Genomic DNA, 26236 nt, shown 5'->3' on the forward strand with positions numbered 1-26236 from the left:
TTCCATGTCCTTCTCACGTTGAGTACACCAGAACTGCACACAATACTCCAGGTGAGGTCTCATGAGAGCAGAGATCACCTCCTTTGACCTGCTGGTCACGCTCCTTTTGATGCAGCCCAGGATGCAGTTGCCTTTCTGGGCTGCGAGCGCACACTGAAGCCGGCTCATGTTCATTTTTCTCATCAACCAACACCCCCAAGTCCTTCTGCACAGGGCTGCACTGAATCTCTTCTCTGCCCAGCCTGTTGCTGGGCCTGGGATTGCTCCAACCCATGTGTAGGACCTCGTACTTGTCATGGCTAAACTTCATAAAGTTGGCATCAGCCCACCTTACAAGCATGTCAAGGTCCCTCTGGATGGCATTCCTTCCCTCCAGTGTATCAACTGAACCACACAGCTTGGTGTCATCAGCAAACTTGCTGAGGGCGCACTCAATCCCACTGTCCATGTCACCAACAAAGATGTTTAAGACCAGTCCCAACACCGATCCCTGAGGGACACCACTTGTTACTGGTCTCCAGTTGTAGCAATGAAACTAGGAGTAGAAATTATTCCACATGCTATCACAAAACTATGACATCACTGGAATGAATGAGATTTGGTGCAATAGCCTGCACTACCTGACAGAAGTGCTTCAATGGTCAGATATAACTTCCTCAGGAAAGACAGGCAGAGAAGTCTTTTCCACTGGAGGTATTCAAGACCTTGCAAGGCTGTTCACTGTTATCTCTGAAAAGTCAAGGAAACTGGGGCAAGTTGCAGGTGCCTGGAGAAAGGCAAATGTTGCACCCATCTTTAAACTAGTCCACAAAAAACAGAGAACTATAAACTGGTCATCTTTTCTTCTGTCCCTTGGAAAACCATGTAGGAAGTAATTTAGGAACACATTTCTGGCCACATGAAGGAGAATGTAATTGAGAATAAACATAGGAATAGTTTAGCTTTTTTAAATCTGACCAACCTGTTTGCCTTTTATAATGCAACAACTATATTTGTGGACATGAGGAGAGCAATGAACATCATTAACTTTTACATTGGCAAGTTTTCTACACTGTGTCCCACAAATGTATCAGTTAGAATGCTGTATTCTGAACAGATGGACAACTAAATATGTAGAAAACTGGCTACATAATGGGGCTCCGAGGGCTGTGGTTAATTGGTTGTACTCTACCTGGGTGCCCTCTTCAGGTGGCGTATCCCATGGGTCTACCCTCCATAAGAAATGGATGTTACAGATCATTATCCATTAGCCTTTCACAATTGGATTATTATCCTCATCTTCCATTTCCTTCCCCTTTTATGTTTTTACAACACTCACCTCTTAAAAAGATTACATTGTCCTTTCATTTGAAATAATTTATTTTTACAGAATTTCTTAATTTTAAATAACAGGAGTAATCTGATCATAATTTAAATTTGAGGAAACATTAAAGTATTTTTCATTTCAGATTTAGAATTATAAACTTTGTTTCTGTTATTTCATCTCTGTGCCTAAATCTGCTTTCTGCCTTTAGCCATTAAAATACATACTTTTTGGGTATCCACCTAACCGGTCATCGAAGCATACTTAAAATTCACAGGAGGCCTTTTTCTTTTAAACCTTGTTTTGTTCAGAGGTTTCACTAATTTCCTGGAAAGAGTAGCAGAATGTTTAAATAGACTGGAAATTTGTGTTTGTTTAAATTTAGATGAATTGCTGATTAAATCCTGAAAGGAGGCTAATAAAGACTTACATTCTTTCCATGTTACCTCAACTAGGATTCTTGGTAACTGCAGAAAATTTTCTTTTGGACATCCTCTGTTGCATTTTGGCAGTTCTGATATGTTTGGTTTGTGGTAAATGAGCTCACAGTCATTATTCACTGTCTGTAATACTTAAATGTTCAGGCCCTGTATATCTGTGGTGCCATTTGCCATATTTGATTTATGACATGCATTTACAGTTGGATCCCTGGATACCCTTTGAAACACTTGATTAGTGCTTCAGTCCAAGAAGGATGGAGAAAGGATGCTGTTTCTTGTTTCTATCTTGACAATGACCTTGATCACAAGAACCTTGAGGTCAGAAAGGGATCTCATCTGAATCATCCAGGAATGCAAGATACTTGGTCTTCAGACGTCATGGACAGTATGTAGCTCAGGGCTAGCAGAATAACTTGCAAAGGGTTCATCTGATGTGAAAAATCCAGTATATGCAAATACACATGGAAAATAACACTGGGGAACTAGTAGCACTCAGCTACAATATATATATAATTTATATATTACAGTACATAAATATTATATTTATACATATTATAAATATATATATACATATTATAAATATGTTTGATTATTCTGTTTGTAACAGATGTAACAAAATTCTGTTTCTATATTGCCACCCTCACCAAGTGTAACTTTTGATTGGAGGAACCCTGTATCAACTATGAGTGGCTGTATTATAGAAATTCTTCCTAAATGTCATCTTCCACTAGTAGAGGATTCCTGTCATAGATACTTCTGTAAAACTGGACAGTGAATGTCTGTATCTTTGCTCCACCTGAGGTGTGAGCTTGAGGTCCATTAGATGTGGATTTTGTATAATCTCGTACTCTTTACTGCAGTTGTCCTTGCCCTACCTCCAGACTAATAGTCAGTTTGTGTTAGACAAAGCGTGGGGAATGAGGTTTTTGGTCATTTCATCACACATTGTCTCTGCTGCTCCTTCCTCCTCAGGGGAAGACTCCTCACACTCTTCCCCTGTTCAGACATGGGGTCCCTCCCATGGGAGACAGTCCTCCATTAACTTCCCCAGCATGAGTCCTTCCTACAGGCTGCAGTTCTTCATTAATTGCTCCACCATGGGTCCCTTCCATGGGTGCAGTCCTTCAGGAACAGACTGCTCCAGTGTGGGCCCCTCACAGGGTCACAAGTCCTGCAGCAAACCTGCTCCAGTGTGGGCTCCTCTTTCCATGGGGCCACAGGTCCTGCCAGGAGCCTACTATGAGCTAGCATGGGCTTCCCACAGTGTCACAGACTTCTTTGGGCATCCATGTGCTCCAGTGTGGGGTCCTGCGCGGGCTGCAGGTGAATATCTGATCCACCATGGACCTCTGTGGGCTGCAGGGGGACAGCCTGCCTCACCATGGACTGCACCACGGGCTGCAGGGGAATCTCTGCTCTGGCACCTGAAGCACCTCCTTCCCTCCTTCTTCACTGAACTTGAGATCTGTGGAGCTGTTTCTCTCACATATGCTCACTTCTCTCTCTGGCTGCAAATGTTCCTGTGCAGTAACTTTTTCCTTTTCTTAGCTATGTTATTCTAGAGATGCTACCACCATCACTGATGGGCTCAGCTCTGGCCAGCAGTGGGTCCCTCTCTGAACTGGCTGTCATTTGCTCTACTGGACATAGTGGAAACTTCTTGCAGGTTCACAGAAGCCACCACTGTAGCCCCACTCTTACCAAAACCTTGCCATGCAAACTCAATACAGGCACATTCCTCTTGATTTATAAAATTGCTAGGCAAAATATAAAATCTTTGAGTAGTGGACAACTCTGTAGTTCACTCTGTAGTCAACTCTGAGTTTCACTGAGTCTGCTATAGCTTCTGTGGCATTTCTGAAGCATTAGTTACCCTTCCTGAAGTTTATCGTGCCAATATGCTCGTATTGTAGTCCAGTGGCCAGTCTTTGCATGCTATACTTTCAAACTTTTCTGTAGTAAATTCTTCATCATTATCCTTTTGCTAGAAATCAGAACCCTGTGTTAGACATTACCTTCCCAAGTCTATAGGAGTTTGCTTTCAAAGTATTCATAGCAGTACTGCATTTTACAGAACTTCAGACTCTTCAAGTTAAACCAATTTCTGAATCTTATTATAGATACCAAGTGCAAGAATCGGTTTCTTTTCTTATGAATGCCATTAAGAATAATAGTTGTCAAAACAACTGTGTTTGGTGAAAAAGTGGTGTTATTTCCAGGCTGCTTCTTGGAAAAATTAAGCTATGGGCATCTGATGAAAGTAAGTCAGAGAAACATCTGTTTTCCTGGACATGTGAGTTGGCAGAACTTCTGGAATGAGTAGAGGAAGCAAGACCTTAGCTAAATTATAACAAATGTTCATTCTGTAATCTGTTTTGAAAATTGCTGCTTTGGAATGATCTGCTTTTTTAGTTTATCTCAAATAAAAGAAAGATTGGGTAACATAAGCACAATTGTTTTATCTAGCAGCATAACTGCTACAAGCCGTTTTTCTCTCTGTGTGAGATTATTACTCAGAAGAACTGACTACAGGATGGCAAAGTTAGTTCAGAGCAGTTAGTGAGATAGAAGTTTTCATCCTTCAATTCTGATAGGTGTGCATATACATACACAGTCCAGCAGTCTATTCCAGTCCACATCTAAATGTGTTGCAAATATTTTATGCTTTTTTACATGTTTCAAGGACAGTTTGGATATAGTCTTATCACTGACTTAATTTCCAAAACTCTAAACAGAATAAAGAAAAAATTATCCCAGGCTCTGGTTATTTACCTGAATGACTTCTTGGAACGCTGGATTCCATGACCCAGCCTTTTTAAACCTCAGTATGTGAAAAACAGGGGCTTCTGATTGATTACATACACTTTTTCACAATTTAGTTTAACCTGTTAGCACTCTAGGCTTCTAAAGCAACCTTGCTGAGGACAGAATTTAGGAAAGCAAGCTTGATGGATTTAAAATAGTTTCTCACCTGCTCATTTGTAACATTTGAATATAACTTGTATTTATGAATCGGCACGCCCTGATATGTACTTTTGCATAGTCTGTTCTCACTCAGAAGTCTGAGACTTCATTTTTTAAATAAAGGAGAGCCTACTGTTTACTCTTATTCCTACAGATACTCAAGTCTTGTCATGCTTCCATATTCCTTATGTTCAGCTGGAAAGTCCAGTTACCTATACAAAAAGCTAATTTCTCCCCAGAAGTGTGCCAGGATTTGAGTCACAAGTTATTTCAGACTGCTTTGTTGGTGGATTCCTTACTGACAGTTCTTCGATTCAGTCTAAACCTAATCAGACCTATTTCCTAGTAAGGGGCTTTAACTGTGGTTCATAATTTGTGGGGATAAATAGAAATCAAGCTTGTCTTGGTAAAAAGAAGCCATAAGCTAACAAGCCAGTGTTCAGTTACTACCTTATGCAGTAAGAATTGCCCCTCGATGAGGATGAATTTTGCTGGTCATTAGTTCCTGCTTGAGATCAGCTCAGCTAGGGAAGGACACAGAAGCACAGTTGGCTTCCATTCTGATAGGAGTTTCAGTGGTGCAGTTGAAGAAATGGTCACATAGGATAAAGCCAAATATTATTTTTTCTTTTGGTATATCATGAATTAGTGGAAAACAGTATAAAAAGTATACCAAGCCCATGGTGACACTTTTCATTTGACTCCTCAGCCCTTTGGGGGGACTGCTTGTGTAAAGATTAATAAGAATGACCAGAAGGCCTGATTCAACACTGTCTCAACATCAATCTATCTACTAGGTCTTTAAGGAGTGGGGCTTGCTAAGGCAGGATGAGGATTTACAAGGGTCAATGAGAGCAGTGCTTATAATTCAGTCACAACAAATGTTCAGTTGTCAGTGAAAAGGTGATATCACTAAATAACGTGTTTTATTTCCAAAGGAGAATAAAAATGGCGTTGCTCTCAAATTTCAAAATTTCCCTCTTTATCATTTTGTGACTCAAGCTCCTTCTCACTTGGATTGGTCACTGTACAGGGTGATAGTTTGCAAAAGATGCAGAGGATAGACATTTCTCCAAAAGGGAGTGTTGTATAAAACTCTGTGCATGGGAAACATAGTTGGGCAGATGACTGAAATAAGAATCAAGATATAATGGGTGGGTTTCAAACCTGCATTAAAATAAATATACAATGTAGTATGATAAGTAAATATTTTACAGCATAACAGTACATGGAGTTCATATTCTTTGAGAATATGTGCTAGAGAATGTTGGTTCATCTTTTGGAAGTGTATGAGGAGGTAAAGGACCAACCTGATACTGAATTTTCTTGTGCAAACTCAGGCTATAGGGCTAAGAGAAAGGAAAACACAATTCTAGAACTGCATCAGAAAAGGTATTTCCATTGAAAAAAGGCAGCATTAATATTACTATGTAAATAGTGACTGAAAATTGTCTGTAATACTGCTGACAGTTTTAGCTGTGCACTTGCAGAAAAGGTAAAATCAGTGTATAAACTTCGTAAAAACCCAAAAGTCAATCTCTTTTACTAACTAGTTTTCAACACAAGGAAAGTCAGAGACCTGATTTGCTTAACCTATTAAAATATGAATAGATGTAATATCAGAAAGTCAACAGAAGGAAGAAGAATTGTGTAAACTTAAAGGCAACATTTGCATAAAATGAAACAGTAAAGACTGCTGAAGAATACTTTTGGATGAAAGTAAGAGGGTTTTGACCTTCAGAGAACCTGCCAAAGCTGTGCCTGAGACAAGCGACTTGATCACATTTTCATAAACTGAAGATGCATTTCATTAACTAGATTTCATGAAAATGCCTTTTATAAACTAAAAATAGTTTATGAAAGAGTTTGTATTATGTGGCTGGGTGTTGTAGTGAAGGAACGAATTTGCTGTCTTAGAAGTTCTTGTTCCCTTGTCTTATTTGCAATGTGTGAAGAGAGACGGCTATTTTTTTTTAGATATTGTTAGACTTTGATACTACTGAGTGTGAGATTTTTCCTGGTTTTGGATCCTTTCTGAACAATTTATATTTTTTTTCTCTATGAGAATCCAAAAGATAGTAAGCAGCAAAAAAGTAAGCACTTTTTCTTGTGCAAGAAAAGTATGAGGTTTTTTCTTTCATTTAATCTTTTTTTTTTGTCTTATGCCATGCATATGGTTGAGTTTGTAAAGATTTAGATAAACTGGTAAGTATTCAAAAGATGAGAACATTGCCAAGCATGTCATGAGGTGTAACCCCATTAGGACAGTATGGAGAGTTGTGCTGTGTCTATATGAATTTGAGATTGAATCAGAGTTAGCTGGCTATGATTTAAACCAGATACAACAATAATAACATTTTCACCATCTTTTGCTTAGTAAAAATATAGTTTGAGAATGCAGGATAACTTCCCTATAGAAATAAAAATCAGTACAAAAAATGTTATTAAGTAGTATTTTTATATTTAGAAATAGTAACAAGTGTCCTTGAGCAAGTACAGCAAACACATAAGCAAATTCCTTTGCAAAAACCTCTGTAAGGCATTGCTTCCCTGCCCTTATAGTAACTTTCCTTTCAAAGCTAAGATGACACTAGATCAGAATGTCTTAATTCATCCCACACAGCACTTAGTCCAGGTCTTCCCTCAAGCCTGTTTGGTTCCTCTTCTACCTATTATTACTCTTTTGCCTGTTTAGGTCAGATGGTTTGCAGTAACATAGGGGCTACCCACTAGAATGATGTTCTGGGGTATGGCATGAAAACACCTGCAGACTTTCTTGGGTAGCATTGAAGATAGTTTAAGTTAAGTCTCATTGATGTGGCTTTTTAAGGCTTTGAAATAGGAGTTTAAGCAGATGTCTAGATTTTTTTTTAATGATAGTGTAGAATTCATATTCATATTGAGACTGCTGTTAAAAACATAATTGAAATCTAATAATTTCATAAGGGACTTTTCCCTTCAATAATAAATAGCAAGCTTTTTTCATATAACATCATTTGTTTGTATTTTCACAAATGCAGTAAATTTGGGGTAGAATAATTTTTTTATGTCAATTAATTTGGCAATTGCATTGCAGAAGTTTCATTAATTTTAATTCTTCCACTTTAAGTCTTCTGAAATATGTTGTTCAAAGTATATCAAATATAAAGGTTGATTTTTGTTTTTCTTGTTTTAGATTATTGTGTCATGCAATGAAAGACCATATAGTGCGTGTCGCGAATGAAGCTGAATTTATTTTGAACCGACAAAGAGCCGAAGATGTCCACAAGCATGCTGAGTTTGAGGTAAGCCTGAGAGTTGGTGCATTTCTGGTTCTCTGTTTTCACTCAGTTGTCACCTCGACTGTAACCCCATACAATAAAGATTTTTTTCTTCCAAGAAAGAAATTTACATTAAAGGCGTTTCAAAACTATTTTTAAAAGCTTTGGTAAATGTCAAACACAAGGAATGGGTTTAATTTCTCATCTCCTCACTTAAATTTATGAAAATATTTACAGCTTGAAGAAATCCCTTAATCAGAATGTCTAAACTGGTATGGTAGACCCTTAGGTTCACAAAGAACTTTTCTGTTTTATTGTGAATACTAATGAAAATCATGTTAGCAATTATTTTTGTTGGATTTTATCAGCAGTATATATGAGTTTAGTAAGAAAGAAAAGCAATTAATACACTTAAGGAAGTTCACAAAAAATAAGAAATAGAAATGTTTTGTTAAACAGAATTAGTATTTTAAGGTAATTTTGATAGAGCACTTTGCATTTTGGAGCACTTAGAACATTTACTTACTGTAATTTATATATTGAAATATGATATTACATATCTTTCTAGTCAGGAATCATTTATTTAGAGTAAGACTGTGGTTAGAATGTCTATTCCTCTTAATTATTGGAAGAAAGAGCAGCTGACTCCCATAACTCTTTAATGACTATAATTCTCTAATCCCAAAAGGAGTCAACATTCAGTTGTTTTTTTCATCAATGAGTGTTGCAGTATATGATTTAAATTATATTGCTTCAAAATTATAGAAATATACACCCCCCTGATTTTTAAAATGTGCTCAGTTTAACAGGGCTTTTATTATTTCTTCATGATTCATTCTCTTCCTATTCAAAAACTTTCATGCAAAAATTATGGAGTAAAGTTAAAATTTCATTCTGGACATGACTTTATCAAACATGGTTTTGCATGTTTACCCTATGCAACCTTTCAGCATCACTAGTTTTTATTTCCAAAACCGCCTGTGCTTGCATATATTTGTGTACATGTAAGCTTATATGCACAAACATGCATTTCTAAGTGTTTTAATGCTCAAATGACCTAACATAATTTTTGAAGATAGACTGACTTAGTACTAATGGTACTAATAAATAGCTATATCAATTTATTCAACTGTCAGGAAATGCCAACAAGCACCAAATAGAATCCAGTAATCTCAATTTTGATTAGGTTTTTATCTCCTTGAAACAGCTCTCTTAAATGTGCACTTTGATGTACTAGTTTTTGTGCTCCTTGACCTATCTGAAAACTGGGAGACACAGAGATATCTGTTGTCATTTTGAATACACATAACCTTTACTTCATTTTGTCAGAGCAGACAGCAGATACTTGTCATATGGGATTGCAACAACTTTATTACCAAGCATATACTGGATATTTTGAACTCAGATAAAATCACATTTACAATTAAATGTGTGTCAGAGAGAAGTTTCATATTGCCTCAACAATGCATAACATTTGATATTTATCAGAGCATCATGCAATAACCTAAGATGACAATAGAAGATTGACTTATCTGCTCTTTGAAGAATACATTGAGGTGTAAGATCTGTCAGAACTCTAGACAAAATGAGAATATTCAATTAACTTTCAGCTTCTGTTAGCAAATAGGATTTAGAATATTAACTAAATTCCCTGAAGGAATAGCCTTAAGTTGGTCTTATTGTCTCATAAAGAAACCAAAATATTTTTCATATATGAAAACTTCCATTATGTTTATCACATGAAGAACCTCAGCTACACATTTTAGATGAGTAAGATAAAATCTGCAAGTCATAAAAGAAAATTATGAAATGTAGCCTGTGTAAAATAGGAAGATCAGATATATTTAATTAAAGTGATGGTTGAAGTCTGAAAGAATGTTTTATATATTGTCTTTAATAATGGTAGGTATGTAACTGAACATTTTATTATTTATCCTACTTGAAAGTAGTAGGGACAAAGATTTCTGGTAGTTTTCTGTTGCATAATTGTAAATCTGCCATTTTGTTTTAATAAGCTGTATTGGTTTATATTCTGGGGTTTAGTACATGTTAATCACTGCTCTCAATCAGAGAAGTGAGTGGGTATTTCATTTTTACCTTTTAAATTTTAATTGAATCACGATGGGTGAATTTATTTGGACCAAGCTGCACTGAGTGACTGTGTCTCTTGCATAGTGGGGAGGCCATGGATCAGCATCTGAATTTTATCCTGTGACTCCAGTTGCAGTCAGAGCCAGGGAAATTCCTCCCACAGTTAACTTTCATTTTGTTAACCTTTGTAATTATTCAGGAAGAAAAATGAAAATTTAATTTTACTGTCCAATGAGCTGGTGAAATATTAACCTCATTACTAAGGCATATCATTGTACTAATTGGTGCTTCCCTGTACAAGAAGATAAATTGAAAAATTAATTAACCCTTTATGAATAAGTGTAATGATTGCTCTTTTTCAGATAGATTACTTGAAATAATGCTGTAACACAGTGGAAAGACCACTGCTGAAATCTTACTGAATGCTAATGCAATCTGTACTAACAAGGTAGTGTGCAGAAATATGAACAATAAACTACAGTTTAACATGAGGTTAACTTATTTTTAATTGTTCTTTTGAATACTACAAAGTAGGATTCTAGTCAGCACTGTGTTACAGCACTGAGTGTTGGCTAAATGTTCTAAAATGGTGCACAATAACTGCATTCAAAAATGTCGCTTAAAAGATGATTTTAAAAATAACAGTTTTGAGAATTATCTCACCTTTCTAATTTATACCTAGAAAAACAATACTTATAATGGATTTATTTTCATTTGCATGGCTACATTTGCTTTATTTAGACATTTTAAAATGATCTTTACAAGGAGGAGAAATTGATTTGAACTTGAGATTATTTTGAGAAAAACATGGAAAAATTACATTGTGCTTATTACACATAAAGGATTTATCAAAGCTAAAATATACTGTAGAGTTTTGACAGTTTTGGAAACAAATTTGCATTGTCAATAACCAAAGCATTTTTTGGAGGTAGTTATCTCTTAAAAGAAGCATGATGAGAACATTAGCTCTTTTTCAGTTTAAAAGCTGAGCATTTAAACATTAGTGTTTTTTAGAAATGTAGCATGTTATGAAAATTTGTCATGTCATGTTATGAAATAGAAAATCATAGAATCATAGAATAGTTAGGGTTGGAAAGGACCGTAAGATCATCTAGTTCCAACCCCCCTGCCATGGGCAGGGACACCTCACACTAAACCATGTCACCCAAGGCTCTGTCCAACCTGGCCTTGAACACCGCGAGGGATGGAGCATTCACAGCTACCTTGGGCAACCCATTCCAGAGCCTCACCACCCTTACAGTAAAGAACATATAGTCAGTAATTTCACAGTTAAAGGAGTTTATCCTCAGCATCCATCGTAATAATATTATCAACTAGCTTTTTAATTGTAAGTTTTATTGACATCTAAAAGTCAAAATCACTGTACGTAATTCTTTCCTTTATATTATGCTATGTATATCTGTAGTTTATACCTGAGAACACATGAAGCTTTTACAAATAAAGATCATCTTTTAAGGCATATCCATGGTCACACATATACATTCAGAAACATTTTGCTAAATGTTTCTAAGTGCAATTCTGTCGTCTTAGCCTTTGATATTTCAGTTTTTACTGACTCTGAGTGCTTCTTCACTGATAATATACAGTACAGAACTCTTTCAATTGAATGGTGCGTCCTATTTCTCTTGAAAGTATTTTAATGAATTCTTGTCATGTTTAAAGAGTGTTGATAAATCACCATTTTAAAGCAGTTCTAAATAGCCAGTCTTTTATGAAGTGAATGTGCTTTCATTCCTAGTCACAGTGTGCTCAGTATGCTGCTGACAGAAGAGAGGAGGAGAAGATGTGTGATCATCTTATCAGTGCTGCTAAGCATCGAGATCATGTTACAGCCAATCAGCTGAAACAGAAGATACTCAACATACTAACAAATAAGCATGGTGCCTGGGGAGCTGTTTCTCATAGGTAAGTTGCAAATGTAAAATATCTGGTTTAAAATGTTAATTTTAATGTCTAAGAGAAGCAGTCATTGCTTAAATGAAATATGAATATATTAGGAGCTAGTATCCCTAAAATATATTTTCTCTGTCTCTCTTCAGCTGACTCTTGAGAAGTCCTATTTGCTAAAGATTCATCGATCAAACTTCCTTAGAGAATAAAAACATAATATTTTAGCATATTTGTTAATGATAATGCAGTTTTATTGTTGATATATTGGTAGGCTTTGAGGCTCTTATCAGTATTAGAGTGTTCTGAATGAGATATTGAGACGTAGAGATTTCTTTTATAGATGTCGACAGAGGAAGCATGAAATAAAAGAATCAAAATTACTTGTCTAGTATTACAGACTGAGTCACTATTAGAATAATGAGCAGAACCAAGTCATTGAGTCACTGTCTAATGCTTTCTTTTGTTTATCCCATTTTCCATGCAAGTAATAAACTGGTAAGATCCACTGTGAGCTACAACAAAACAGCAGTCAGTGCCAAACATGTATTTAAAGCAGAATTTACATTGTACTTAAATGTAGCATGTACAAAGCTGAACATATGCAAAGTGCAGCTCAGTTCTGCAGGTAAGCCTGTTAAAACTAAATAAATAATAAAACAAACATAATTTCTACTGTGTTAGTGATATTATACAATTTGAGGTTTTAATCAGAGAAAAAAAAAAAAACAAAAAACAAAAAAACAAGCCTTCTGAATCTCAAAAATAGCCATTGGCTAAGGTGCTGACCCCCATGTGGAAGACTTGAGCTGAAATAGCTCCTTTCCTTCACTCAGAGCAAGGTCTTGAACCTGGGTCTGCCACATAAGTGCCCTGTCTGCAAAACTAGAGACTGACAAGTCTCTCTCTTGTTTATGCATTCTAACCACAAATATTTGATTATTTATTCAGAGTAGAATAACTCAAATGGGACAAATCAAGGAAGTTCTGCTCCCAAATAGCCAAATTCTTACAGCTTGATTTTCTACATAAATCCTGTTTTAGTCTGCTCAAAGTCAGGCAGAACAGAAAGTCAGATTTTAGCTCTTAAAAACCTTTTCAGTAAGAATCTAGTTGAGGCTGATGGACTAATACAGACTAATAAAAATCTTCTCTAGATAAAAATTTTCTTTCAAAAAAATCTATTTGAATTTAGCCTGAATATATATGTAGGGATTAAGCCTATTAGAAATGTTGCCAATTAATAAAATTGACATTGTCAGTAAAAAGGTTTAATAAATACCGCATATACTATTTGTTCTTTTTGGTTCTTGCAATTATACAGTGTTAAAAAAAAATGATTATTTTTTATGTTCATCATCTGTATATCTGCCAAAGAAATCACTATTTCCTGAATTGTGATGGAGATGTATTCATTTTTTAAGGGGGTCGGAAGTGTGGAAATTCAGTCTTGCAAGAAGTCTCTAGTCTAGCACCAGAGATGTTCTGGTGGAAATTACAAAAATGGTAAATAGAAGATTGTGATATTTTTAATTCAAAACAGCCTGAGTCCATAATGGATGCTAATATTATTTCTAGTTCAGGCTTAAAGCTGTGTATCTGGAGACTTGGACTTTTGAAAATAAGTGCAATTTTAATCCCTTTTAATATCTTAGAATTTTTAAATAATGCTGCTCAAGTATGTGAATGACTGGAGGCACTTTGCAGGCTAAAGTCGGTTCCTGCTCACTAGCTTTTCCAGGAGACCTGTCCTTTGGCCAGGTGACATTCCTCTCCTGGATTGTTGATGGCATCCTATAGGGCAACAGACTGCTGCTGCAGGGTTTTTTTTGCTCTTCAGTTCATGAAGGTTTTGATGGGCCATGAGCAGGTTGACACCTGTGAGAAACCTGTGAAATTTCCTACATCAAGCAAAAGGAACTCTTATTTTATTCCTGTCATGCCACTTACCCCATGTGTCTGTTTCTCAATTACTTGCAGTGCTACTTTCCTATTTCAGTGCTCACTGTGTTAGGTGCAGCCATTGGCCTGGTTGCATTTTAGCTGCAGGCTACTGCTTAACCTGGAGAATGGGAGAATTGTGACAGCATGAGATCTCCAAGTGGGCTTCCCCATTTGCAGGTGCTGATCAGGAAGCAAATGGCCTTGCACACTGTGTGTGCCATGGCAGCTGTGCAGTCTACCATGCAAGTGTATCTTCTGTCATGAGAACCAGTGAACTGTGAATGGGAAGCCCTAGGATGGCAGCAGGTGGGGAGAGATGCCCAGTAGGAGAGCCTCTGAGCCTTGTTAAGGACCAAGGTCAGTGGTTCTAGCTGGGCAGATTTAAAAGGCTTCAAGCGCAGAAGGTACAGGGGGACTCATTAAGCTATGTAGACACAGAAGGCAAAAATTGTTATTTAGGTAGTTCTTCCTGTACTTCTTATATGATGGAAATCGAGATGGGTTCTCAGATTTTACGTATGTCGGGTCCTGGCCAGCAGGAGACACAGCAGGCCCCAAGTCTCCTTTTTGATTCCTGGTGCATAGTTACAGTGTTAGGAAGTCTCTTTCTAAACTGCTGCTTCACTGTGCCCCAGGAGATACAGCCTGACCAGAATACAGTTACACTGAATAAATAAATAAATAAATAAATAAATAGATAAATATGATGACACTCTAGACCTCTGGAGTAGCGACTCCATCATTTCTGTTGGGAAGAGTGTTCCCACAGTTCTTAAAGCATACTGCTGGTCTCCTGTCCACCTCTGGAGCTGGAGACCAATCTTGAAATGGTAAATTGGGAAGATTGTACACAGGCCCAGAAGGGGCAGGGCGAGAAAGAGGCAACCACTTCTATGTGATAAATACTTGGACAATCGCAGTACCTTTTGACATCCAAAATAGATAAGACAGGTATGAAACTACTGGAAGGGGAGATGGGTGTGATTCTTAAAAGCTTCAATTCTCCGTCACATTCATAATCTGCAGCTACCAATTTACTGATAATGGTAGCATTTGATATATATGTGTATGTTCGTATCTCCTCAAGAACAGTTTTAAGTTCTTCAACATACATGCTCATGTTACATACTCTTCTCAAAATGTCTAAAGAAATGCGAATGAAGTTTAATGGTGTAAGTCAGCAAAATGCCATATGAAATTTTCAATTCTAAGTTAGATTATAGTCACATAGAGGTAGTTGAATTACAAATAACAAAATCATAAGTTACTTGCATTTCAATTACCTTAATAAGCTCTTCATTTTTAAAGGAGAAATTAATTATATGCAACACTCCACCAGTTGACTAAACACACAAATGCATTAACATTGTACAACCTATCCCTGTCCATACATTAATCAGTACAGTTAGAGTTGGTCTGGAAACCTTTTCATTCTTTTATCTCCTTCTGCTTAAAAATTACAAACAATGAGTTTGAAAAAGAACCTTTTATTTGTATTTCTTGTAATTTTGTAATTTTTAATGTCTTTCCCCTTTCACAAATACTTTCCCTTCACGTCAAAGTGAAAACTAAAGGTCTTTCCTCAATGTCTTGCAGGTGTGAGCATCAACTCCTATACAGCAAAGTGAAATTATTGAATCATCTTACTTTCTCCTACATATCTTGGACAAAAAAAAATAATAGATTTCAAAATAAATCTTGTTAGTTTGTTATAAAGCCTGTTTGTACCCTTAAACCAAACTAGTTCTGTTTTCCTTATTTCAGCAATTTGACACAAGTATCTTTGTAATAGCTTATCCTAAACATACTGTTTTCCTGTTTTTAAACTTCAGCATTATGCCAAAACTAGAATCCTGCAGGTTTTTCCCATTCAGATGAGAAATTGATGAGTTGGATATTTCTTTGATGCATTGCCACTTATTCAGAATGAATATGCAACATCCTATTTCCTTGAACTGAGGAAGAATCAAACAGGGTGTTTCATAGTATAGCGTTCAAAGCTGTTTTAAAACAGCACTTACCGTTATCTTTTTTCAGGGTTATAGTCTTCATGTCACAACATATGCTTCCTTCAGTCTTCTGTCAGCTTCATATGGTGCTTGTCTTCTCCCCATCTGCTTCTCTCCCCTTACACATCTTTCTGGGGGAAAAAAAAAAGTTTTGTAAAACCTGTCTGCACACACAGTTCACATTCCTTGTCAGCCATATGTATGCCTGTGTTTTGGGCCATGATCTGTTACCAGCTCTTATCTCAGCTGCTTGGTTCAATCAGATATCTCAACTTTTCAAAAACTTTTATTCAAGAATATTGTACATAGCAGCTCTGTCTTACTATAGGTTTAAGGCAATCTAGGGCACTGCAAGGAATTCTGAGTTCCAATTTGTGTTCTAAATCTAAATATTAAATACCTGCCACAGATATTTTCACATGAACAGTTTTGATATATACAGGAGAGTTACCATAATGGGAAAAAATGTAATTTAAAAATAAGACTTGGTTCTCTTGCTTTCCATGATTTGATAAAGGAGATTCCACCTACATTAAAGCAGCTTTATCAAACAGCAAGTATACAAGGTCTTTTTCTGTTCAAATCTGTCTTTGGATAAACTAGACACCCATAACAAATTAATCATTCATGGTGGAGGGCAGAGCTTTCGGTCACATTCTGTGGTGAAGACCAAATTCGTCTGGGGAGACAGGCTGGAAATAAAAAGTTTCTTGCCAGAAGTTTTGCCTCTCACTATAGCATGTGCTTCTGCAGAGGCCGAGATCTGCTGGGGGCCAGGGAGGGAGAGCGTAAGGAGGGGAACTCCCCTTTTGTGAGCCTATGGGGCTTGGCAGATAAATAAGTTGATTCTGGGATGACAGTGCTTCTAAACCAAATGTTTCCAGATTACAAGGGAGACCAGAATTCAGGAATTTAGTAAGAAGGACTTTCTCTTACAGCCAGCCCTTGGCATGCTCTGACTCCATCTCTATATTAGCTGCTGTCTTAGGAAGTTCAGAGAGACACAGAACCTGTCCTGTCCCCCACTGCAAATCAGCTTCATCTGGTTTAGCTATTCATTCATTTCTGGCTTATTTTAACTGCTAGACATAAATTAAAAAATGAGCTTTAGAACAGTGGAAAAGAGCCTGTCTACTGGATCCAGAAGTGTGTTTGACATGCCTGTTGTTAGAGGGCCTGTTAAGGTACTGCATTTTTCTACATACTCTGCAAGAACTATGAATTTTTGTATGTTTCTAGAATTAGTGGAATCTGGTTTTATTTGCAGAGTGGATCCTTCCAGATAGATCTGATGGAACTGCACATTTTTCAGCACAGTCATTAGCTATCTTGACTACAAATTCCAAATATTTTGTTTGAGATGATTTCATCACAACCAGACATTGTGAAAATGCTTTTCTGCCTTCTGTTGTTTTTACTTAACTGAGCTACTTGAGATCAGTAAATGTGTCATTATTATTATTCACATTTTAGGTCCAGTATTAGTCATCCTTCTGTAGCAGGATTTAAACATAAATGTGGGACTATTTTCCTAATCTGATAACTTTTTTGTAGTATTTTACTATTTCTATTCCCTTCTGATCTTTCTGACTATGCTTTCAACTTTGTGCTGCTCCTGCTGCTCTGCACTCATTATAGTACATCCCCTACCACTGTGTACCTTCTTCCTTCCTCCTTCCCTTATTGCTTACTGCTGTGGTGGAAGGCAGAAACTAGTTGAAGAAGCTCTTGATAATGGTGCTGTGACATTTGAAGAGCACAATGGAAAAAGGAAGCTAGAAGAATTCTATATCCTTTTCTAATAATAGGAAGTTAGGTGTGGGATGCTATTTGCAGCGTAGAGATACCTGCCAAGAAAGCAGTATTGTATAAGCAGGGGTGGGCTCTGCAAGTGAGTGTACAATGTGCTTACATGAGATTTATTCAGTTCTGTGTTTGTGCAGGATTACTCAGTTGTTTTGAAGCAAGTTGCTGTTCACTATGGATTTTTTCCCACAACTGGAAGAAACCTCAGAATAAAATATTTTCTTTGGAAAGAGATAGCATTTTCCAGTTTTGGAAAATGCATGGTACTGAGGGAGAAATTGTTCAACTCAGACTTGTTTATCTCGAGGAAGTACAGTACTTTGTATTTCATATTAAAGAAGGAAGGCTTCTACATTTTATTTCACATTATTACTTCTGCAGTAAGAGAATTATTTTTTCTTGTTTTTTTTACTTCTCTTGAATATGCTCTCTCTTTCCACCTATTTTTTCCCCTTTTTCTTCATGGCAAACACAAACAGGAAAGATTTGCCAATACTGTTTTTCTTTAAGCTTTAGAAACAGCTGATCTCCAGATGTCAGCAGGGTCTTTAACTGGAACAACAATCAGAATACATATCCAAATTGCTTACAGTCAACTTACTGTATGTGTTTTTGTATTGTAGCAATAACAAGGGAAATATGCCTAAATTGAGAGAAAGGCTAGCCTTAGCAAACTGAAAGGGACTTCTGTTCCTTCATAAATCTATCCATAGAGCTATCATGTTCAGCAGCCATTCAGCTTCCAAGATGCCAGTCACAAGGACAGCCATAATGGTTCAAGACTAGCAGTCCATTTATCCCTGTAACCTGTCTTCAGCTGTAAGTGAATCTAAAGAAATTGAAAGATAGGACAAGTAGACATGATAGGTCCATCTGACACTCAGACTCCTTGAATTTTCAACTCAGGATTTCCAGAGGAATTTCAATTTCAGTTTTAAATTTTCCACATCTCAGTAGGCCTTCAAAATCCACCTGCCTTTCTTCATATTTTCCTCCTTGATCCTGCAGTGCAAACAGCCTCTGAAGAGGTATCAGCAGACTGGACTAACAGTTGTTGGTATTGGACAGGCATCTGTGGTCTTTCTTTCACCAACTCCTATTTTGGTAGAGGTAGAAACTCATTAGGCAGGTAACACTTCACTTAGATGATTCTTATTTTTTCTCCCATGTCTATCTAGCAATACATGTACATAGCACTGGATTTCCCATCTGCTCTATATGTAAGAATAAAAAACTAAGAAAAAAAATTAACAAAAGCCATAGATTAGAAGATTCTGAAAAAGTAATTATGTTCCTAAGGAGGTTTTTTTTCTCAGAAATTAAAATAATTTGATTTATTCTTTATTTTGTGACATAAACTAGATGAGAATTATCATATTTTTAACTTACAGTGAGCTGTTGTGGTACCATTACACTCCAAGATTCTTTCCCATGTCATATTTCAAGTAGATTACAGACGATGAATGCAAAGTTGTAGAAAATGTTTGTGTTTTTTTTCTAGGAGAACATCTGTAATGTTTTGACAGACTTCTCAGAATTTTTGTTAGAAACATCAAAAAGGCAAAATTTAACCAGAAGTGTAAACCCAGCGGAGCCATTTTGATTCCCCTCCTCTCAAAACCTTTATGTGTCTTGTACTTTTTTATTCAAAATGCATTTATGTCCAACTGTATGTTTGTAAAATAATTTGAGATATTCAGAGCAGGGTCTGGAAATGAACTGAAGACTAAGTCATCCTCAAGCACTGACTGAGGTAGGCATATTCCAGTACATCCCTATTACATGTTTTGTATCCTCCTTTCTTTGAGGAGAGAAGAGTGGAATTCTGCAAATGCCTTGGAAAACTCGTTCTATGTCTTTGATAGTTTTGATGTAGAATTTTCATGTGCAGTACAAGACCATTTTCTTTGCTACAAGTTAGATTTATTATACCTGATTTTAAACATAGCCTTTCTCGAAGGCCTTGGAAGCTCATACTGTCTTTTCAGTGCTCTTTTGCTGCTTCAATTATCTGTATCTTGTATAATGTTGGTGTCTTGCTGTAGACTCCCTCCAATTTGCCTACATCTTCCTTAGAAAGAGGTATTCCAGTCTGGGCCCTTGATTGTGGGTGACACCTCAACAATGCACAACGTTCTTTAAGGTTGTTTCACACTATATCTAAGCTGCCTAAAATGAGATTGTAGGCTCTGTCAGTACTTCCTAGCCTACTCTGCAGGCTCTTAACTAATTGCCAATCACTTGCTGTTTTATATCTGTGTTTCTAATAATTTAAGACTGGTGTCCGTCTCATTCATCTTAGAGTTTAGAATTTCTTAAGTAATTTTGAATTACTATTCTTCCACACTATACTTACAATTCTTTGTTGTTACATCAGGTCTTTTTGTGGATTTTCTCTGATTCTTCATCGAAGTTGGTAATGAAATGTTTAATACAGCAGAATTCAGGAAACGACCCATATAGTCACCCACCTAAAAACATTCCCAATCTGGTCATGAACCTTTGACATATGCTATAAAACCCCAGGGTTTAACTGTTCATGTATTCATTTATCATATCATTACATATTTTTCTTAGTCTATGCAAACAGTAAGTACTGTTGTGTTAAAAGATCACTATTCTGATTATGCCATGGATGAATGAACAAATAAATAAAATGTCAAAGATGTACCGGAAATTATTTGTTCTTAATAAACCCACGTTACTCATTTCAAATTAATCAGCTGATTGATAAATTCTTCTAGTATCCTTGCATACATCAAAGGTAAATATTAGATTATAATGCACTTAGGATGTTTTCCCCTTTTAAGACCGCATAACATTATCTTCTAGTCATCTGGAATCACACTTGTCCTTCATAAATTTTCAGATAAATGCTAAATAAATGATCAGGGATTGCCCTGTCCTCTTCCTCTTTTTTTTCTTCCTACATTTCCTTTTTATTTATGTGAGTTTATGAAAGAGCTGCTGATTACAACCACATTGATGTTTTTATTATACTTTTTCTTCCTTCCATATCAGAATTTTTTGGTGTTGTTTATGTAATTTCAGTTATTGTATTCAGTTATAGGTATTGTGGAAAATTTATTTTAGCAGAGGCTTATCCAACGGTTTCCTGAAATTTTCTAAGTCTGGGGGATTTAAACTTAGTTGCTGTATAGCTTTAACATTTTTCCTTGGAAATAGGAATTTGTTCCAGTGATTGTTTTCATTCAAAATATATTTCTTTATAAAAATTCCTTTGAACTAGTCAGAATCTAATCTAAAATGCCATCCTTAACTTTAGCTACTTTTTCAACCTATACATTTGTACACAAAACATGCATCTTTTTGTAACTTCTTTTTTCTTTAAGATCATTTTGATAAATGATCCCTTTACAACTTTCTTAGGTCTTTTCTCATTGAGTTGTTTTGAAAAACTAAAATATCTCATGTCTCCATCCTCTTTCAGAGGTGATGGTAGGGTTTTTTTCTATTATATCTCAAATTGCAGTGCTACCTTTTTTTTTCTTCTTTTAACATTACCCAGACTTCCAATAAATATTTCATGCCTGTTTATGAACTTCAGAGGAAGTAAACTATTAAGTGCTAAAGAAAAAGTACTTCTTTCTTGGTTTTCACAGAAGCAAACACTTATTTCCTTTGGCAAGTCTCTGTAATGCTAGCCAAAGTGTTATCTTCTGGATACTAAGATTTTTTAGTTCCTGTATTTCCCATTCCCCCCCTCTCTGCCCCCCATTACAAATGTGTAATCAGCGAAGATATGTTATAGGTTGATCCATTTTTCTTGTCTCCTCAGCTGTTGTTTTTTTCTCCTCCTCGTCTTCCCCCAAGGGAAATAAAACCCCAAAAAACAACAGAACAAAACCAAACCAAACCAAAACAACAAACAACAACAAAAACCACAAAACCAAGCAAACAACCTTCCAGGTGAATTTTTCCCCATTTTGCTTGTCTGTAGTACAATATCATCCTCCTTCACACTAGTTTAGAGCTTTCCTAAGTCAATGCGTAAATCATACAGGTCATCTGATGCTAAAAAGAAAATCTTTTCTCTCTGCATATCTCTGTGTAGCAGGTTTTTTGTTTCAGTTCGTAGTCCCATATTTGAGGAAATCAAAGCTCTCCTTTCCACTGTCCTTATAATATGCAGCCTTCACGTATCCATATCTTAACCATCAAACAGAAATACTTTGTGCTTCTGCCTATTTCACTTTATCTTCTCTCACTCTGCAGTAATCGCTAATCTGCTTGGAGTCATATATTGCAGTGTTATTACAGGGGCGTGATAGGCAAGTGCATGTGTAGCTGCTGCTCCCAAGCGAAACATAAGAGGTCTTGTTTTCTGGACACAGAAGCCAGCAACGAGAGCCTTGTCCCTTCCTTCTTACCTCAATATAGCTTAGCAGGAGAGTTCCTTGGGTTTGGTGTTGCTGTATGCATTTTGTAGTATGGTCTGTATGTTCACAGATACTAAGCTATGAAGATCATCTTTAGAGAATTTGCTTTTCTCATTTCTGAACAATATTCCCAGCAGACATTTCTCTTTCAATTTATTATTTTTGTTTAAAAGACTGAAAAAATAAGTTTGCATGGATTTATTTTGACTGATTCAGGAGCACCATGTCTGTCATAGACTTCCCATGACTTAAATGACATTGCTGTACTTGATTATACTGCTTTCCTCATTGATAAAGCACATATGGTAATTCACAGTGCACTTAAAAAGAGTAATTAAATCATTCAAATGTATATTGAAAGTACTATATAGATTTAGTTTTATTATCTGTTTTTACATGTCTTGTATAGATTTGGAACATTTGTTATTATAGCATTTACTTTTTTTCTATATAAACATATTTTTCTTAACCTGTAAGCTCTGGAATTTTTCAGCAGTAATACCTGTTCACATAAAGGTTTAACATTTATATGTATTTCTTGTACATTTACAGACATAAAATATCTGATGGTGACAGATTGTAAGCTTCTCCCAATATTTGTGCTCCCCGGTATATTGATATCTGTTGTCAATAATAGAGGCTGTTGTTCAGGCTGTAGAACTACATTGCTCAAGTGTTACATTTTGAAGTCATCTGTCATGGATGTGTTGTAGCGATAGGAGTTTATTTATGTTTATGGCATTTTAAGTAACTCAGTAAGACCCTTTAGAATACACAGAAAAAGCTTGTTTAATGACATGACTGCTCACTTAATCCTGTGACCTTGACATGATAGTATGCCCATAAAGCTCCCTTCCCATAAAATAGATGAACATCACTGTCTAATGATTGTTTCAGCTTCAGGAATATACTGCCTTATACTGTAAGTATTTCTTAAACATTCAGTAGCATTGAAATAGCATTTTAAAACCCAGTAATGTAGTGAAGTATGCAATTGCCTAGATTATTAGAAAATCCACAAAAAAAATGCATAAACCACATGTACTGTGGTTTGAACATATGTACATGCCATTCAATTTAGAATTCGAACCACTGTTTTAAAAAGTATTCTGTATACACAATGCCAATAGACTAAAATTAAAATGAAGCTATTTCTTAAAATTCAAATGTAATTATTTCTCAGATTCCCATTGTCCTTTTTTCTTCTTTCCTGATAACAAATTGTATTTACTGGGTTGAATGCTTTCTGGCTTTATTACAGACACAGTCTTCAGGTGTAAGAAATTTCTTTTGATGATTTACTAGAAGTTATGTTTGCACTAATGGTAAGAAGCAATAAAAACATACATAAAGAGGAAGCTAAATTCAACATCTCTTAGGGCTAATTTAGAAATACTACTGAAGCCTTTGGGATACTTTGTCATAAGAAAGTCTTAATTTTTATGTATAATATATCTTGTGCTACATGAAAACATGGAGAAAAGTAAAGCGTGATATATTTGCCTCACGGTGAGTGCAAGTCCTGTTACTATTTAAAAAATGATCATTTTTAAATTTCTCAATGGCATTCAAGCTTCCAATTTCTGCTAGCTAATAATGCATTATTTTCACTCACATAGTAGTCTTTTACACTAAACAGTGCCCCAGCCTCTGGAATAAAAGTGATGGTTTCAAAGTTGATGACAGCTTAATAGTAGAGGAAATTTATGTAGTGAAATTCAGACAGTGTTTTTAGTGGTAGAGTTTCATACTGAACTGTTGAGCTAAAATTCTGTGAAAATTAATTGAGTGAAACCTGTCAGGAAAGAAGAGCAGCCAGGAGCAGGATGTGATATATGTTCACCAGAACATAATAGCATCTTCTGTTCTTTCTGATTTAATCTCAATTGAGTACCACTGAGAAGCATAAGAGAAAAAAACAAACAAACCAAAACATATCAAAACAAACCCCACCATATTACTTGGCTAAATGCCAGGTAAGGTTAAATAAGAATAAAATAGTTTCTTTTGAAACTTCCCATTTGAGATCATCACAAATTGCTAATGAAGATCTCTGCATACTCTCAGAGAACCCACAGAGTCAAACATTTTAACTGTTCCCCAAGTATATATTACCTTTAATTTTTAACAGTCTTGGAATTAAAAATGTAAAAAAATGGTGACTGGAAACTCGTGGGAATGGCCGGCAAATTCTCTAATTATGGCCTCAATGAAAGCTGTACTGTCTGTTAAATCTTAACAAAGAAAGCATTACAAACATTCTCAAGCCTGATGGAATAAAACTGAAGTATTAAAATTAGTATGAAGGATTGAAATTCATGTACAGTTCAGTAGTGTTAGAGTAATATTATGAACTGTAATTCAAAACAAGGAAATTACTTTTTATATACATACTATGTTTTTCCATTAGTGCAAATGGTCCTTTTTTTATCAAATATACTTGGGCTTAGTTTTTGACTTATTTTTTTGACTGATTCTGCATATATTGGTGCTCTTGTTTGTTGATGAATGTATTATCTTCCCTGGAAAGAAACAGACATGTTTCTTTCTGAATAGACAGCCAGTTGAAGTTGAGGCCAAGTACATAACTTTTTCTAATGTCTATGTTGCAGAAACTGAATCTACAGGTCATAGGTTGGGTTCTGGCTATGGTATTCCCTGTATACCGGGATCATTTGATAATCTTTAGCTGAGCTATGGAAGGTTGTTTCCAATTGTGCACAAAGTTCTAAATGGTCTTCTGGACATCACTGTTTTTTAAACAGAGACTTTTTCTTAGGAATATCCTATTTTGAAAGTACTAGAATAGCTCCTTTATTTCAATGACACAGTGTCAAATTACTAAGGGTGGCTCTCTTAATGCAATATTTATTTAGAGGGTTCCACTTCTTTAAAAGTCATCAATAAAAATGGGATTTGTGTACACCAAAACAAAAACCTCTCGTACTTCTAAATTCTTGTTCTCTGGTATTAGGATTAAGAAAAGTTTCACTTTTCATAATCCCCACAGTAAAGTTGTTATGTGTCGTGGTTTAAGCCAAGGCCGTAAGTCAGCCACACAGCCCTCTCCCTCACTCCCCCCCCCCTTTTCCTCTGCCCACCACCCCGGCTCCTGGAGGGACAGGGGGGAGAATTGAAAGAATGTAACTCCATGGGTTGAGATAAGAACAGCCCAATAACTAAGGTATAACACAAACCCTCTACTGCTACCACCAATAATAATAATGATAAGGGAAATAACCAGGGAAGAGAATACAATAACCACTCATTGATACCCAGCCTGACCAAGCAGTGAACTAGCCCTTCCAGGTAACTCTCAGTTACATCCTGGGCATGACGTGCTGTGGTATGGCTAGTATAGATCAGGTGTCCTGTCTCTACTTCCTCCTGGCTTCCCCTCGTCCCTGGCAGAGCATGAGACTCAGAAAGTCCTTGGTCAGACTAAACATTTGAGCAGTAACTAAAAACATCGGTGTTATCAGTGATGTTCCCAGGCCGAAAGTCAAAACCACAGCACTGCACCACCTACTAAGAAGAAGAATGACTGCTACTGCTGAATCCAGGGCATAATGCTACTGTTTTCCAAAAGCCATACATTCCGTAGGAAAAATATGTATTGTAAAAATTAAAAAGCCACAATAGACATTTCCTTACATGATAATTTCTACAGATTCCTACTGTCATTCGTGGTTTCCAGACCAGAATCATAGAACCATAGAATAATCAGGGTTGGAAAGGACCTTAAGATCATCTAGTTACAACCCCCCTGCCACAGGCAGGGACACCTCACACTAAACCATGCCACCCAAGGCTCTATCCAACCTGGCCTTGAACACTGCCAGGGATGGAGCATTCACAACTTCCTTGGGTAACCCATTCCAGTGCCTCACCACCCTTACAGTAAAAAACTTCCTCCTTATAACTAATCCAAACTTCTGTTTAAGTTTGATTCCCTTACCACCTGTCCTACCAGTACAGCCCCTAATGAATAGTCCCTTCCCAGCATCCCTGTATATGTTAAATCACAAGCAGGTTTTCAGATAGCTTTTAGTGAATTGGGATTCCTTGCTTCTGGCTTCTTGAGTTCTCCATTGGCTCTAGTACTCAGAAG

At 36.4% G+C, this 26236-nt stretch overlaps 1 protein-coding gene across 6 annotated transcripts in view; it reads left to right on the forward strand.

The window, feature by feature from the left end:
- The window catches only part of NBEA (neurobeachin), a 509113-nt gene that overhangs the window by 260610 nt on the left and 222267 nt on the right, over positions 1-26236 (forward strand). For all 6 annotated transcript variants that reach the window (XM_034074343.1, XM_034074342.1, XM_034074344.1 and 3 more), the window contains 2 exons: positions 7883-7991; positions 11818-11984. In XM_034074343.1, the coding sequence (XP_033930234.1) occupies positions 7883-7991; positions 11818-11984 (276 nt within the window). The remainder of the gene's footprint in view (positions 1-7882; positions 7992-11817; positions 11985-26236) is intronic.

Source organism: Melopsittacus undulatus, chromosome 2, assembly GCF_012275295.1.
Source record: "Melopsittacus undulatus isolate bMelUnd1 chromosome 2, bMelUnd1.mat.Z, whole genome shotgun sequence".
In the NCBI taxonomy this organism is placed as follows: domain Eukaryota; kingdom Metazoa; phylum Chordata; class Aves; order Psittaciformes; family Psittaculidae; genus Melopsittacus; species Melopsittacus undulatus.